At 36.7% G+C, this 16,372-nt stretch overlaps 3 protein-coding genes across 4 annotated transcripts in view; 1 reads left to right on the top strand and 2 right to left on the bottom strand.

Moving 5' to 3' along the window:
- The first annotated feature begins 155 nt into the window (after window positions 1-155).
- On the top strand, window positions 156-1,308 carry LOC108976478 (DTW domain-containing protein 2). Its single transcript, XM_018945601.1, has 2 exons — window positions 156-344; window positions 399-1,308. Exons 1-2 carry the CDS (start codon window positions 247-249, stop codon window positions 1,147-1,149), a joined length of 849 nt encoding a protein of 282 aa, XP_018801146.1. The 5' UTR covers window positions 156-246; the 3' UTR covers window positions 1,150-1,308.
- On the bottom strand, window positions 1,308-2,106 carry LOC108976479 (general odorant-binding protein 84a). Its single transcript, XM_018945602.1, has 4 exons — window positions 1,878-2,106; window positions 1,748-1,809; window positions 1,560-1,686; window positions 1,308-1,481 (listed from the first exon to the last, which is right to left on the bottom strand). Exons 1-4 carry the CDS (start codon window positions 2,104-2,106, stop codon window positions 1,387-1,389), a joined length of 513 nt encoding a protein of 170 aa, XP_018801147.1. The 3' UTR covers window positions 1,308-1,386.
- Window positions 2,107-6,511: 4,405 nt separating this feature from the next.
- LOC108976533 (glucose dehydrogenase [FAD, quinone]) overlaps window positions 6,512-16,372 on the bottom strand; it is a 50,530-nt gene continuing 40,669 nt past the window's right edge. The window contains exons 4-6 of one of the 2 annotated variants that reach the window (XM_018945715.1): window positions 8,016-8,420; window positions 7,484-7,815; window positions 6,512-7,428 (exon numbers count right to left, since the gene is read on the bottom strand). In XM_018945715.1, the coding sequence (XP_018801260.1) occupies window positions 6,616-7,428; window positions 7,484-7,815; window positions 8,016-8,420 (1,550 nt within the window). In that variant the 3' untranslated portion in view covers window positions 6,512-6,615. The remainder of the gene's footprint in view (window positions 7,429-7,483; window positions 7,816-8,015; window positions 8,421-16,372) is intronic. The other variant, XM_018945716.1, reaches the window with a different exon arrangement.

Here is a 16,372-nt window from a genome sequence, read left to right on the forward strand (position 1 = left end):
CAAAAACTTTTTAACATCAAATCTAATGCTTTTGTTTCCAATATTCTAATATCTGTTTATTTCTGTGATATAGCCATTAGAACATTTTCTGCTCAAAGTATGTTCGCAGTTTGTTCAAATTTAATTATTCTAGCTCATCCTGTGTTCCGGACAGCTGTTTGGGTTAGATCCGTTTCGGTCAGTTCTTTAGTTTGCTGTAAAAAACTACTATTATTAAGTAAAAGCTAGTTCATTTATAAATTTATAATGCAAAATTCTGACCAAATGATGGAAGAATGTTGTGAAGATTTATTTGGCATACGCTTAGATCCACCAGATAGGCGTGATAAATGTGATAATTGCAAGTAAGTTATAACTTTAATTGAATACATACTCAACTAATTTGCAAACATTTGTAGGCGACCATCTGTAGTTTGTTGGTGTCAGTCATTACCAAATCCGCCAATTAACATTAAGTCTTCTATAGTTATACTCCAACATCCTGCCGAAGAGAAACGATCCTTGCGCACAGCCTTAATGTTGCAACTTGGTGTAACACCAGGAAAATGTGTTGTATATAAGGGAAAACGCTTTCCATCGACTAAAAATCAAGCTGAGCTTGAACCAATATTAAATTCGCCAAATTCTTTACTTCTCTACCCCAGTAAGGACTCTGTGCCTATAGAAAATCTTTGCTCACAGATAATTGCACCGTCTGAAGATGCACATTTTACATTAGTGCTTATCGATGGTACCTGGCCGCAAGCAAAAGCTATTTACGCCAGTAGTCCCATACTACATCGCATGCGACAGGTAAAACTAATAGCTGCGGGCAATAGTGATTACATTATACGCACACAACCCACCGAAGGCTGTCTCAGTACCCTTGAAACTGCTGCACAAGCTTTATCCATTCTGGAGCAACGTAGTGAACTGCGACAATTATTAGTACGTCCGTTGCATACGTTATGCAAGTACCAGTTAGATAATGGAGCTGTTGAACATCAGTCGAAAGAGTTTCGCATAAAAAATCAACAATATCCCAAACAAATCGGCAAGCGCCTAAATCGTTTGCTCAATTACAGCACAATTTGTAGACCCGAAGCGACCGAAGAGAATGTGGCAAATAGAATCGATACAACATTGCAACAGCAGCAACAAAGAACGTGAAAGTGGGCATAACTAATCCAAAATCACTTTAGGAAAATACTATACTTACATATTATGTAGAAATAATGCATTTATTGAATTTGTCATAGCTAGTTTATAAAGTAATATACATATTTACAAAGCTAAACCAAATTAAAAAAAAAGCATGTAGATAATTTACTAAGCAAAGTTTTTATTGCATTACATTGCGATTAATAAATTAAAGTTTTTAAGTTTCTAATAAACTTAAAATCTATTTTAGGCAACAGTATCGTTGCAGGTATCTTGAAAACCACGTTTCATCAAACATTTTGCGATGGCATAACTACGTACACAAGCGTTCATTTCTTGTTCTAAAATGAAGATATATAAATATATATGTGCGCAAATATAAAACACTGATAAATGTGTATTAGTAACGTCTGTCTTACTTTCTTCTGGCTCACAAAACGCAATTGAATCGGCTTTTATCGGCCACATAGTTTGCATTATCAAGTCCTTATTTAATTGCCAGTTTTTAATCAACCCTGCCTTTTCAAAGTAGCAGCGTATGAAACACTACATAACGGGTAAAAATTATATTTTTTTATGTGTATGTATGTATATAACGCTATTTTACCATGCCGGTTTTGTCAACTGTTTCAGGCAGGTCGCCATTCCTATTGAATTGCACAATATAATCTGGATAGAAAATAGTCGTAATATGTTTTCTAATGAAAATAATACTATTTTTCTTCATTGGTGCTTACCGCTTGGTATGGAAAAACTATTATTGCATATATGCGCCACATCCATGTCCTCGCTGCTGTTGCTGCCATTGGCGTGCACCATAATTGGCGCAACACATTCTCGCTGCTCCCTGTGCTGCACAAAAATGTCACCATTATCCTTGGCGCGATCCTCTACCGACACCATAATGTCACAATAAAGCAGTATTATAGTAAACGGTATCATCACAAATACATTACGGTTACTCATTCTTCTCTAGATTAATTACTTTCAAAATCTTGGAACGTGGGTGGCACTAGTGCGCAACTCCGGAAGCCAACTCGTTTTATGAGTTTTTACAGGAGGTCAGTTGAGTGTGAACAGTGTTTATATATTATTGCGGAGCGTGTTCTTCAGTTTATTAAGTCAATTATATTATATTGTTAGGAAAATAGCATTACACTTCAAGTTGTAATTGCCTATTTAAAAGTGCAGCAACAATACAGTGTGCAATGATTACGCTTTTTAATAATAATAATGTTTAAGTACATATGTATGTACACGAATTATAATATGCCTACACCTAGCAGGTGTCTTTAATATATTTTTGTTGCAATGGCATATATTAATGTAATTTACAATCGAATTGGCATAAGCGGCTTACGGTAGTCAGAATTTATTGAATTTTTTTAAAGTAAAGTTCGGAAATGTTCGAGTGCTAGCCGGCAGCAAATGTACGCATAACGTAAATTGAGTGTAAAACTTCAAAAACGCTTTTGTCAAAAGAATCTTTTTGAAATGGTGACTACTGCCGCTCGAAAACCGTTCGGTGGATTTGAATGAAATTTTTACAGCTTTTTGAAAACATGAAAAACTAGTGTCTGTTCGAACGATAAACTTTTATAATTAAAACAACTTCGATTAGTCACTGAATTTTTCTTTACTGGCGTAGTCACCATTTGCTTGGTTATAGCCGAGTTAAAAACAGCGCGCCAGTTGTTTCTCCTTTTTGATATGTGGCGTCAATTGGAGATTTCAAAGGAAGCGTGGCCCCTTTCTGCATGGTCTTTCCAATGGAGTAGAGGTCTTCCTCTTCCTCTACTTCCCCCGGGGAGTGCTGCGCCGAATACTTTCAGAGCTGGAGTTGTTTCGCCTTTGGGACGACATGACCTAGCCAGTGTTGCCGCTGTCTTTGAAGTCGCTGAACTATGCCAATGTCGTTGTCTTTGTTATACAGATCGTCGTTCCATCGAATACGGCATTCGCCCTGGTCAACGCGAAAAGGACCATAAATCTTCCTCCGAACATTTCTCTCGAAAACTCCCAACGCCTTTGCACTATACAGCAGGAAAAGAGCAGATTGAAGAAGTCACATAAAACGGAGTCGCCTCGTTTGGTATCAAACGGCTCAGAGAGGTCCTTCCCGAAATTACTCAACGTTAGTTTACACAACCGTTTTAGTTTTGCGGGGATACCGAACTCAGACATCGCGGCATAAAGGCGACTCCTTTTCGTACTATCAGAAGCAGCTTTAAAATCGACGAAGAGTGTCGATCATTTTCTCACTGATCTTTCTCACTGGTCGGTTGTTGATTTGCCAGGTCTAAAGCCACACTGCGTCTCGCTTCCCTTTTCAATTCACGGTATCTATCCCATTCCGCATGTGTTGTAGTTAATTGTAACGTTGCGAGGTAGGCAGTCTGTTTTCTCTCCACTGCGACATGGCACACCTCGTCGTACCAGCTGTTTGTTTTTGCATTTTCCGAAATCCAATGGTTTCGGTTGCAGCTGTGCATAAGGAGTTTGAAATACCGCCCCACAGTTCCCTTATACCGAGTTGTTGACGAGTGCTCTTAGAGAGCAGGAGCGCAAGTCAAGTAGAAAATCGCTCGGCAAATTTTGCAACATAGAAAAATTATTAAGTGCAAAAAAAAAAAGGAAATCAACGATACTCACCGCATTGAATTTAAAATTGGGATTTTTCGACTATGTGATATTCTATCTCTCTCCCTGAAGATTCACACAGCGTGATTCTTCAGACAAAGGCTTCAAATATGATATATACGCTGCTTGAGACGTTCCGAAATCGAAGACAAAAAGCTGAGCAAAATTTTCGATCGATTCGAAAGAATGGCGGCAGCACTGAAAGTTGACAAACAAAACCCGAGAACCTGCGGCCGACAAACAAAACGCGAAAATTTCTGCGTGAGAACTTTCGAAGAGTACTACAGGATCTCAGTGTACATTCCTCTGCTGGATATAATTAGCGAAGATTTGAAGACGTGCTTTTCGAGATAAGTATTGGATGGATTTTAACTGAGTCCAGAAAAAGTATGTGCTCTGAAAACTAAAGAAATGGAATGGAATGGAATCATAACACAGAAATCCATGGGTCATCCGTCACATTGAGAAGTAGGAGCTGTTCACTTGCGGCACTTCAGGAAATGGTGTATGGTGGCAATAGTACGTACGAAAGTCTTTCCTTCTCTACACTTTTGCCAAAATATCGTCGCTTTAACCCTCCAGTTATGTTAATAAAAATGTTGCACTTGTGATGTGAAAGAACCGAATGACCTAGTCAGAGTTTTGTAAGGGTATCCTAATTATAACTTATGATTTTAGCTTTTTTTTCTAATTTTTCTTAATTTTACTGACTACCAATTAAGTTTGGTTTTAACATTTCATAGTTTTATTGATTATAATTTCATTTTGTTCGTAAAATTTCTTAGAATTTTTGAATATAAATTATGATAACTTCCTATATATTTGCTATATTTATTGCATATATTTAAGGCGATATGATGTAGAAACTCTTACCGTTGTGCGATGTCTCAAGTAATGTCCAATCGTATTGCAAAAGAGTTATCTGTCGTTATATTCCGTCCTACACACCCACTTACTAGATCCATCACTACCCGTTGATCTTGGTTTTGCTCCGGTTGTGTAGCTGTTGAAACTTTTCCCAAATATATTTGAAAATTTAGACAAAATTTTATACGCAGCTATCCCCGCCTTTATCCTATACTTATCTAAGAATGGGCATTTGACTTTAAAAGTAGTTAAAAGCTCATCGACTGGGTATTTGCATACTGATTTCTTGTATAAATCTCGAATCGGAGCAAGTTTATAGTACACTCTCTGAGCTCTGCGATTGTCTCTGTTATCAAACCTCAGCTCTCGATTTATTTTCCAAAAACCTTGTCAATGACATTACAGCTCGAAATGGTCGACCATGAACATCATTCCAAAGACTGCGGATATTTTCTGTATGTAACTTATGTATATATGTACTTACATATATAAATGTACCATTTGATGAAATATGAAAATGCCCAAAAACTCACCCAATTATATTTCATTAATTGATTTATATTTCCAATAGTTTTAGCGCGGAAATGGAACGAAACTTCCTAAAGTTCCTACTAAGTTTTTATTGTGCCACAGTTTTCATAAAATGTTAAAAAATATGTTGTACTTTTTCGAAGCGACTTCTCTCAATGCAGGAATTCGTAAAAGGAAATCCCGAAATTTTGTGTCTTTTATGAAACATAAGAAAAAATAACATATAAAGGTCACGATATGACCTTGAGGTAACAGAAGGGTTAAAACAAAACCAGCGATGAAACTGTGGCATACTTTGACTTCAGACTGGTACTGAATATTGATGTGGTCCATTCTTATTACCGCATTTTGCTGTGATATCTCGAGTAGTTTGTAAGACACAATATTTTTATTCATTTATTTATTTATAGAATCTGATACACATACAAGATATTTTCATACAAGTAAGAACACGCATTCCATTCTACTAACTCAAGAAAGAAACTGTTCAGATATATGTAATGTTTAAATTAAGATAAAATAAATACAAGTTTTTTTATAGGAAATATCCAACAAAAACATAATTGATAAAACTACATACATATAGTTCTTTTAAAGATAATGCAATTCTGGTTTGAAATATTTTGCGTTTGATTAAAATTATGAATCTACTCTTCAGAACAATATAAATAATTTGAGGTTAAATATTTACATTTCTTCCCAAGAAATTATATTTTCTATTGAACCTTTTACTGAAAATCTGCAGATTTGTATCTTTATATTTTTTACAAAACCAAAGCTCTATAATTGTTAATAACTGTTAATTATGCGATTTAAAATTATTTGGAGAGAGTTTTTGTGCTCTCTCATGAATTAAATTACGGTTGCTTGAAGAGGCACTTACATCAGATAACTTCTCAGCTACTGGCATACAGTTCCATATTTCGAACTATTTGAAAGTGATTTTTATAACGTGTTCCGTTTCTAGGAAGATTTCAAAATAAGCCTAACCTCGTGCGGTTAGTTGGTTGGTATTGAGCGAGTTTTCATACTAACATTAAAGGTCATAAGGTGTATTCATTAGTGGGTATGTACTTAGAAGTGTACGTGCTGGTATTGAATGTGGTCAGGCAACGATGAAGCGCGGCAGAGAGTCGTGAATGGTTCACCCAATAGTTTCTAGTTTAGGTCGAATATTAAAATTACGTGAATGATTTGAGTTAACTAAAGTGCCGTTTGGAAGTTGGACAGGAAGTGGTTTTAGAATAATAGATTTAATACTAATAAATATATTTTTAATTTTAAAATAATTACTTTAATAATAATTTTTTATTTCGACGATTTTTTTAATATTTATGTTTTTGATGATTTTTGTTGAATTTGTTTTAAATTTTTTGCATTTTTTTTTTGCTTTCTTTTTTAAATTACTCTATGCAGCGTCCACGTTGCGTCCAGCCGTCAAACTTTGGCGCCCCATGCACGCTTCACCATGTACACACCCTTCTCGGCGATCATAACCGCAGGCGCATGTGTGTTTCCAGATGTTACCTGTGGCATAATGGACGTATCCATGACACGCAAGCCCCTCACGCCATGCACGCGCAGCTCGTGATCGACCACGGCCAACGGATCGCTCGCGGGTCCCATTTTACAGGAACCGGCTTGATGATTTTCCGGGTCAGTGTCGCGTCGTACTGTGCACTCCCAGTAGGCATCCGTGCCGAAAGTTAACGATTCACAGCCCTTTGTCGGTGTCTTGTCCACCCGCATACCATACTGCTTGAGCGGTGCTGTCTGTGACAATTGAATTGCGAATTTTATACCTTCAATCAGCGTTTTCACATCACGATCCTCGGTAAGATAATTGGCGATGATACGCGGTGGTGCCAGCGGATCGTTAGAGGCAAGCGTAATGGAACCACGCGATTTGGGATGCAACACTGCGGGGAAAATCTGTACGGAGCGCATATTGTTGGAGAGCAGTTCGCCTACTTGACCAGTACGCGAACAAGTGGCCGAGTAGCCGCCGAAGTACAGTTGCACATCGGGCACATTCGGTACATCGGCGTAGCGTGTATGGATTTTTGCGGTGACATCCCCAATGCCGGTGCCCGACATGAGACCATCCCGAAAGAGTAAATATTCCATAGCGGTGGCCCAATTTAGCGGTGCCGTGTCTGCGTCGTCGATGAAGAAGTTGGTGAAGTAGGCAACGTGATTATGTAAATTCTTGCCAACACCAGGAAGATTGTGTATGGGGCGTACATTCACCTACATCGTATGGAAATAAGGCTATTAGCAATCAAATCTATGGCTTATATTGTACCTTCGTTAGCTCGTCAGATGGTCCGATGCCGCTAAGCAGTAGTATTTGTGGTGAGTTGACGGCTCCACCGCTGACGATTACTTCTTTTTTGGCGAATATCTTACGTGAGCTGCCGTATTGATCCATCACTTCTACGCCAACAACTGTCTTACTGTCGGGCTTGAAGAGTACCTTCGAGGCGGTGGTGTTGAGCAGAATGTGCAGATTGTTGCGATTACGTGCCGGTCGTAGGAACGAACGTGCTGAACTCCAACGTATGCCATTGCGAGATGTCATCTGGGCAATCATAAAACCGGTGGAGTTGCGTCCATTTAAATCCTGCACCGTGTAGCCTGAAAAGGTATAACATGTGACTTTAAGTATATGCACACGCATATGAGAAGTTCTTATCGCATATATCAAACAATTTTTGCTCCACTTAAACGGAGAGCAATGCAGAAAAAAAAATTTTTACTTTAGAAACAAATGTCTATTAAAAGGGAGAGGTGGGTGATGGTGTTACCTTTTTTATGACTATAATAATCGTACTCACCCAATTCCTCGCCGCCCTTTAATATTGCATACGACAAAGGTGGATTGTAGGGGAAATGTGAAACTGGTAGCGGTCCACCCTTCGCATGCAAGCTCTGATCCACCTGATCCAATTGTAAATTATCCTCTGATTTCATAAAGAACGGCAGTACATCCTCAAATGACCAACCGGGATTACCCAATGCAGCCCAGTTATCATAATCTTCGGGATTGCCACGTATATACATCATGCCATTCAGTACCGATGTGCCACCCAAAACTTTGCCACGCGGCCAAGTACAACGCCGTCCTTCCGAATTTAAACAAGCACTACTTTCTGGCTCGGTAGTGTAGCTCCAATCAATACTACTGCCAAAGAAATTCGGGACCATTGAAGGTATTTGCGTACCAACCGGTTCATCTCCACCTAAAATGAAAGAAGAAAACGGAAAAAGGTCTCATTAATATTTACTTATTTGAGGTGCGGCTCTTCTTAAAACAATGCATTAGTGTAACTGGTAAACGAATAGAATCGTCAAAATCGCAAATATGTTAAGGCTCAACTGTACTCTAAAGTAATAAATACAATTTGTACCGATCTTGGATGAAGCTTACTATTTTATCGTGCGGAATAATACACTATTTCTTCATTTGTCGCGTTCTTTTGAAAACAGCGGGACCGCCTAAGGGAACGCTGAGCTGTATCTCAGGCTACATTCTATAAGAGTTGTTCGGTCATTTTAATGACAAGACTTAGCCTATCCTCCAGCTATTTTGACAGTACCTGGACCAGTCTGGAGGAAAAATAGCATCCACAACCCAGTTTCATAAGATTTTGAACGGGTCACAACTACGCACTAGCACTGGATCTAAGCGTCTAGCTTGGTGAGTATTTTCAGATCGCAATTAAACCATAATTTTATGAGAATTTTCCGAAAAGAAATTCATCTCTATGATGTTCATGTTATTTAGATCTAATTTAAATGTGTTAATGTTTTTTAATTGTTTTTTCTCTATCCATCACGTCATCCATCATTCTTTAGATAAGACATGAAAACCGCCGCACTTCCGCAATACTTTATATTATTCAGCATATTTAATTGTAGCTTCACACTCTTCTATTTATAGCCTGAATAATTTGAATTAATCTTATATTAAATGAAATTGCAATAATACAGTTTTTGGTTAATTAATAGAAAATTATACAAGCTTGCAAATATATATTCATAAAATCAATGTATTCAAGTTTTTTTTTTACTTTTTCATCATTTCCAATTTACTACATTATTTCGAATGATTAATGAAATCACATAAATCCAATCCAATGTCTTTTGCAATTGCTTGGTGACTTGTTTGTCAGCAGTTTCTTTGACGACGATGTGAAAATTATCTAAATTCCTTGTTAATTAATTGCAAGTGATGAATGGCCGCTTAGTTGAATCAGTACGGTAATTTGGGAATATAAAGGCATAACCCAAATATTTGAGTTAGATGATCCTTATCGTTTTTGTCTTCAAATAACGGCTACTCTTATTCGGCTTCTGAGTTGTATTTCGGGGTTGACAGCTTAAATCACTACGGTATGTCTTGTATTAATATCGGAAGCTTCTTTGTCCAACTACTCAAACTACTTTTACTACTTTTACTACTACCTTTAAACTATTCCAACGATGGCAAGACAGACACCACAAAAAGTTTTTCAAGACCTTTTTCTTATCCAGCATCAATGGAAATAGGCTGAATAGTCAATCAAATTCTATTCTAATTCTATCAAATTCTAACTAATTTTCACAGCAGATCCCGTATATAATTTTCATACTGATCTGATATCATTCGACAAATAGAAGGTTTTTTAATTTTTAAGCCGCCTTTAATCGAATACAGAAATATGTGAGAAACCCTTTTAACTCCTTTAATTCTTACAGTTTTATTTAGTAAAGATTTAAAATGACCATTCAGAGAAATTGGCTTCCCTTAATTGAGTCAATTTAACGACTATCGGAGTTATATCTCTAAGGCTATTTAATTTTGTACTGAATTATTTTATAGAAAGAGCCAGGCAGAGAAATGTATTCAAGGAGACATAGCACTAGAGCTGATGAAACTTTGGCCCATGAGCCTGAGTAGTACCTCATAATTACGTATACCCTTATAACTTCAAGAGAAGTGGTTTTAGAATGGTTAATGCCTGTCGATCACTTTTCTAGAGTGAATTTTAATCGACGATTTCGAGTATGTCTCACCCTAAAAGGTCTTGTACACATTAATTTAATGTTAAAATAAAGAGTGATTCATTTCGAGGATCACAGAAACTTCAAATTTGACAATTTAATGGTGAAGGTTTATTATCATTCGAAAGAGCGTTATTTCGCATTTATTTCTGGAAGATTATCTCTTCCAACGGTTTGCTGTTTCTACGACTCAGATGGTCCATTCGTTGAGTCCAATTTTCGATGACTCGTTCAAGCATTTCGACTGGTAACTGGCGAGTGGCATGCGCGATATTTTGCTCTAAGGAAAAAGTCCTACGGTGCCATATCACACGATTTTGGTGGCTAATCAACCGGCCCAAAACGTGAAATAATCTGCTCACCGAAGTTTTCTCTTAATAAATCCATTGATTGATGCGATGTGTAGGAAGTGGCGCCGTCTTGTTGAAACCAAATGTTGCCGAGATCACGAGCTCCAATTTCAGACATTTAATAGTCGGTTATCATGACGCGATAACGGTCGCCATTGACCGATATGTTCTCACCGAGAGTTTCTGAAGAAGATGATTCCCCCAGCATAAACCCACACCCAATCGTTGGTTTTCCTGAATGGAATGACAGCTTCGGAATCTCTGCAGGTTTCTATATTATATTTTTTTCACTGCGTGCTGAAAGTGGTCTATTCGGTCGAATATTATCCAATAATGAATGCTGGGTCTCAAGATGGGTAGTGGTGTTGCGAATAGAACGCTCGGTAGCACGATTATGTTGATCATAAGTAGAGCGAAGCGCGCGAAACACATTCTTTACAGAACGTGAATTTTCATAATAAAGTTGAACGGTTTGTAAACGTTCTTCATTCGTAAGTCTTACCATGATGGAAAGCCAAACAATACTGAACAAAACTGACGCGTGATCGGTCAGAAAAGTCTAATGAAAAGAGCACCTCTGCTTATATCAGGCGTTATTATAGGCGTTATTATGAGATTTCCACTGAGATCAGTAGCAAATTGTCTCCTAGCCAGTTCACAGTATCTTATTTAGTCGCATAACTCTAATGGATTTAATAGGTTTAAGGATTAAGAAGCAAGTTTAGAGACCTTTGTATACTCGTATTTCGACGTTACAAGCTTTCGAGAGAAAGGTTCTGCGAAAAATGCGTGGTCCATTGCGCGTTGTCCACGGCGAATATCGCATTTGATGGAACGATGAGCTTTATAAGATATACGACGCCATTAACATAGTTCAGCGAATTAGAAGATAGCGGCTACGCTGGCTAGGTCATCTCGTCCGAATGCACGAAAGTAATCTAGCTCTGAATGTATTCGACGCAGTACCCGCCGGGGGAAACAGATGAAGAGAAAGACCTCCACTCCATTGGAAAGACCAGGTGGAGAAGGACCTGGCTTCGCTTGGTATATCCAATTGGCGCCATCTTGTGAATAAAAGAAACAACTGGAGTGCTTTTGTTAACTCGCCTATAATCCCGTAAGCGGTGTCTACGCTAGTAAAGAAGAGGAATTAATAAGGCGCAGTGCAGTCGGTTGTAGCGAATGCAGTGAGACGTCATGAAAGAAAACCTTCGGCCTAAAGGTCCCCGATGCCAAAAGCTATCTTTTTATTAGTTGGAAATATAAATAGTCTCATAATTACTTGAACCCTAAATAAGATATTCTCCGGGTCTCTGTTTGTGTTTCCCCAATTAAAATAGTTTTTATCAAGGTTGCCGATGCAACAATAACCACGAACGGTTTCAGCGTTGAAGGGGAGGAAATTTCTGTTTAATTATCACAAAGTTTATTTATTACTTTATCTTAATATATCTTTATCTTATCTTATCTTAATTTATATGTTATTTTTTCATTTTTGCATAATTTGCTTTTATGGTAGTTTGTTTTCAATTTAATGTCTCTAAATATTCTTCAATTTCATTTGTTGTCTCCTTACTATCCCACGGTTCGAATAATCATCGTAATTAAAGTGGAAGCTTTTTTTGCGCAGTTAACTGTCTCCCCATTTTTGTTGCTTTGAAATCGCTTCTACTTATATTCACCCAATTCCGTATCATTCCAAAGTTTTTTTTTTATTTTATTTATTTTTTTTTTTTTGTTTTTTTTTTTTTTTTTTTTTTTTTTGTTTTTTTTCGAATGTCTTCATTTAGCTTGCGGTTAAGCTAATGTCAAAGTTGACGTATCGTTGGAGCAATCTTGATTTAAACAAGAAGAATCGAGTTCGCTTTTACCGTTTTTATTTTCACTTTCAACTAATCTTTTATTGTTATTTTTTTCTCATCTCACGCCCACTAATTCGTGCGGCGAAACAGTTCAAAGGTGCTTTGCAACGATTTTCGGTGAATCAATTGCAAGTCGGCACTTTAAAGCCCTCGCATTTACCTCGCATTTTTTTCGTTTTTGATATTTTCCATTTCTGGTTGGAGAATATCAAATTATGCGGTTAAATGGCGCAATTTTCACGGGTTAATTGCGCGATGGCGTCAGCGAGGCATTTACAAGCCCTCTGGCTTTTGGCAGGGAAACTCAATGAATTCCAGAAATTGGACAATTTCAAAGACGAGTAGCTGTTTTTACAATGCTAAATATACAAAAACATTATCTTTGGCTTTTGTTTTGTAATACAAGGCACCCAAAAAGGCAAGTGAATAAATAAAGAAATGAAAATCACATAATTACTTTTCACAACAGTTAAGTAAACAGAGAAAATGTGTAAAAAAAAACGATGACTCTCATAATCATTCATAATCACTTACATATTTTGGTTAAAATATAAATATACTACCTGTCCTACACACGCGCAAGTAGCTCTTGCAACTCGTCAATGCTGTTGATGGATTTAATGGAACGTTGCAAGTAATTATTTTGCTTCTCCTTTATTTTACACTAAATTAGATACACCAAGCACCGAAGCACCATAACTATTACACATACATACATACATGTATAAATTAGTAATTAATTTTATTTGTAATGAGTTACCGGTTGACTAGTTGAAATTTGTATTTTCAGGCATTTAGCGATTAACGGTGTACGCTCTGATATCAACAGCTTTTTAGCATCTACAGCAACGGCTGGCTGTCAGTCGTCAGCAGTTGGTTGCTAATAATTGACGACAATTTATCGCACGCAAAACCTGTATTGGAAAATATTTTGGATTTAGCGCCCGTTGGTCTCATTAAACATATTGATTAATTGAGCACATTTGTTGGTTAGTTGAATGCCTACATGCTCATTATCCACTAACGTATCCATTCTGCACTACACTTGTTTTACCGGGTTTTGACCGGGTAACCTAGTACCTTTATAGCAAGACATCGTAGTCTCAACCATGGTCTTTGAACATGAAAAATTGTTTTTTTTTTTTTTTTTAATATTCCAGTAGTTCTAAGCTAGGAACACTATAAAAGATTTAGCATAACTACAGTATAACATAGTATAATCTAACCTATCGTCACTTGTCATCTATATGGGGACTGCTGTCAACTTCTGCTGTCAACTATTCAAATATACTATATATTGAATAAGTGACCCAAAGTTACAATAGTGAACTTTTTTTTTATCGAAAACATCGGTAAATCTGTTGGATATACTATGGTACTTCGGAGAGAATCTTTTTCTAATAATGGTATGTCTGTGAGAAAAAATGGGTTTTCCTGCTTTTATCCTTGCAAGTAGCAAGGGTATAAAATGTTCAGTTACAACCGAGCTTGGCCCTTACTTATATGTTACGGTGATTCAGTTTTATCAAAAGCAAAAGTCTACGAGTGGTACAAAGCCTTCGAAAACGATGTAGAGATCGTTGCAGACATGCCTCGTTCTGGACGACCTTCGACCTCTTCAACTGAATCTAAAGAACGTCGGGCAAGTGCTAGAGAGATGGCAAGAGAGTTCGACATCTGTCGCGAGTCCGTTCGAATGATTTTGGTGGATATTTTAGATATGAAGCGCGTTCTTGGTAAACTCGTTCCGATAAAACTTTTTTTTTTTTTTTTCAAAAAGAGTACCGCAGAGAGGGTTTATGAGTTTGAGAAGCAAACAAGTCAACAATAACCGAAGTGGAGGGGAAAAAACAAGCCATTTGGTGCATCATGAATTTGTTCAGGAACGAGAGACGGTCAATTAACTGTTCTATTTAGCCGTATTGAGGCGTTTGCGTGAGAACATCTGTCGAAAACGAACAAAATTGTGGAAGAAGAATTCATGGATTCTACACGATGATAATGCACCATCGCCTAGAGCAATGATTGTGACCTAATTTAAAGCAAAAACGGAGTGAGTACCATCGGTCAACCACCGTATTCACCAGATTTGGCTCTGTGTGATTTTTTCTTGTTCCCCAAATTAAAACTCCCGCTCTATGGAGTCCATTTTCAATCGATCGAAAAGATGAAACAAAATTCGCTGAGGAAGCTGAAGGCCATCCCAAATAGTAGTTTTGGCAAGTGTTTCGAGAACTGGAATAAAACAATTTTGCATTTTGATTACATTTTTACAAAGAAAAACATTTATTCAAACATTGATACTCTGCTCATAGTTTCTAGATTTTGAAAGGAGCAGTCTCTGTACGCAATGGAAACAAGAAAATCACATTGTTATTTTGGATTGGCCATCACAATTATCAGACGCCAATCCATGGGAGAATGTTTGGGCTTTAATAACACCAAAACTATCAATAAAATATTTGATATACTTGGAGATCGCTTCCTGTCGAATATGTGGCAAATTTAGTTACGAGTTGGCAACAAAGATAGCAGACAGCGCGTGAGACTGGAGCAAGTATTGAATAAGGGTCAGGTATAATGAAAAAATATATTTTTTATAAATACAAGATTTTTTGCAACAAACTTTTTATACACTTTGGAAAACGAAAATTGCATTTACGTCATAAACTTATTTAATAATTTACAAATCTACTAAATATACAGATAGTTATGTGTGCCAGTTCTGAGCCAGAAATAGTCATAGTCCCGCCTCTATATTTTCATAGCTGCAATGCATCGAATATGAAAAACTCGGTTTTTTTCTAAATGGATATAATTTGTGTCAGAATTCAAGGGTTCCATAGACTAAATACATAGATCGTGTATATCGGTCGGTTTGAAAGCTCCTTTAATAACATTGACTGGAAATGTAATTCGGAACAGAAAAAGGTTGGTACGGCACATTTGTAGCAATGTCGAAAAAATGTCTATATTTTTATGAAAATTCCTCAAAATTTGTTTGCTTCTAATCTTAAAATCTTTTAAATCAAAATTTAGGCTGTGCCATGCTCAACTTAATCAATCATTCGCAAAGCCGTCAAATAATTTAAATGAGTTTATCCATTATTACATCCCAATTTTTATACGAAGAACAATTTTTATTTTACAAAAACTTAAATTAATCACAACCTTAAAGAGGTTGGCTCTTAATTCACACCTTTACTTCTTAGATGATGAGTTTTGTTTTTGTTTTTGATTTGTTAATGATGACTTGCTGCTGCTGAATTATGGATAGGCGTATACACACATACATACATCGAATGCCAACTCTAGCACACACATCACACGCTTCGCGCATTTCCTCTTTACCAATAATAAAGCACAATGCAACAACAACAAGGTCAAGCACATGAAATCTTCATTTAGTGCGCGAATATGTACAAGACAAACTATCATGAGAACTAAATTTTTATTTTTATTTTTTTACTTTAATTCTCTTCATGTTGAATTTATGCATATGTATTTGTTGTTTCATTTTCGGCGGACTTTAGTTTTTCTTATGTAAAATTTTGTTGCAATTATGTTGAGTATAATAAAATGTTGCGAGTAACTATTGGGTGTTGAGAAATTTAGAGCGCATTTACATAATTTAGACAGTAGCATTGAGTTTCATCATGAGTGTAAGGAATTCTTTAATTCTTCTTTTATTGTCTAATACTTAAGCTTAGAGAATTAGTGAAACTTTTTAGTAGAGAAAATTTTTGTATATTGATAAATAGAAATAGTCGTTGAGGGATAAGCAGTAATCTTACTTAGCTTAGATTTGAATAAAACCAGTTAGTAATTCCTCCTGATCAACAATTACCCCCTAAGTAATATGCTGTTTTTCATTACAAAAATTTGATGGAATTTAACTTATTACAAAAATTAATAAACCACTAATCTTAATAATAA

This window comes from Bactrocera latifrons, unplaced genomic scaffold, assembly GCF_001853355.1.
Source record: "Bactrocera latifrons isolate USDA-ARS-PBARC rearing strain unplaced genomic scaffold, ASM185335v1 scaffold_77, whole genome shotgun sequence".
NCBI classification, from domain to species: domain Eukaryota; kingdom Metazoa; phylum Arthropoda; class Insecta; order Diptera; family Tephritidae; genus Bactrocera; species Bactrocera latifrons.

What these genes read in the sequence shown, in the direction of transcription:
- LOC108976478 (XM_018945601.1), top strand. Translation starts at nt 247, where the DNA reads ATGCAAAATTCTGACCAAATGATGGAAGAATGTTGTGAAGATTTATTT. An exon ending in GATAAATGTGATAATTGCAA is followed by an intron (nt 345 to 398) that starts GTAAGTTATAAC and finishes AAACATTTGTAG; the next exon opens with GCGACCATCTGTAGTTTGTT.
- LOC108976479 (XM_018945602.1), bottom strand. Translation starts at nt 2,106, where the DNA reads ATGAGTAACCGTAATGTATTTGTGATGATACCGTTTACTATAATACTG. An exon ending in TAGTTTTTCCATACCAAGCG is followed by an intron (nt 1,810 to 1,877) that starts GTAAGCACCAAT and finishes TTTTCTATCCAG; the next exon opens with ATTATATTGTGCAATTCAAT. An exon ending in CAGTTGACAAAACCGGCATG is followed by an intron (nt 1,687 to 1,747) that starts GTAAAATAGCGT and finishes CCCGTTATGTAG; the next exon opens with TGTTTCATACGCTGCTACTT.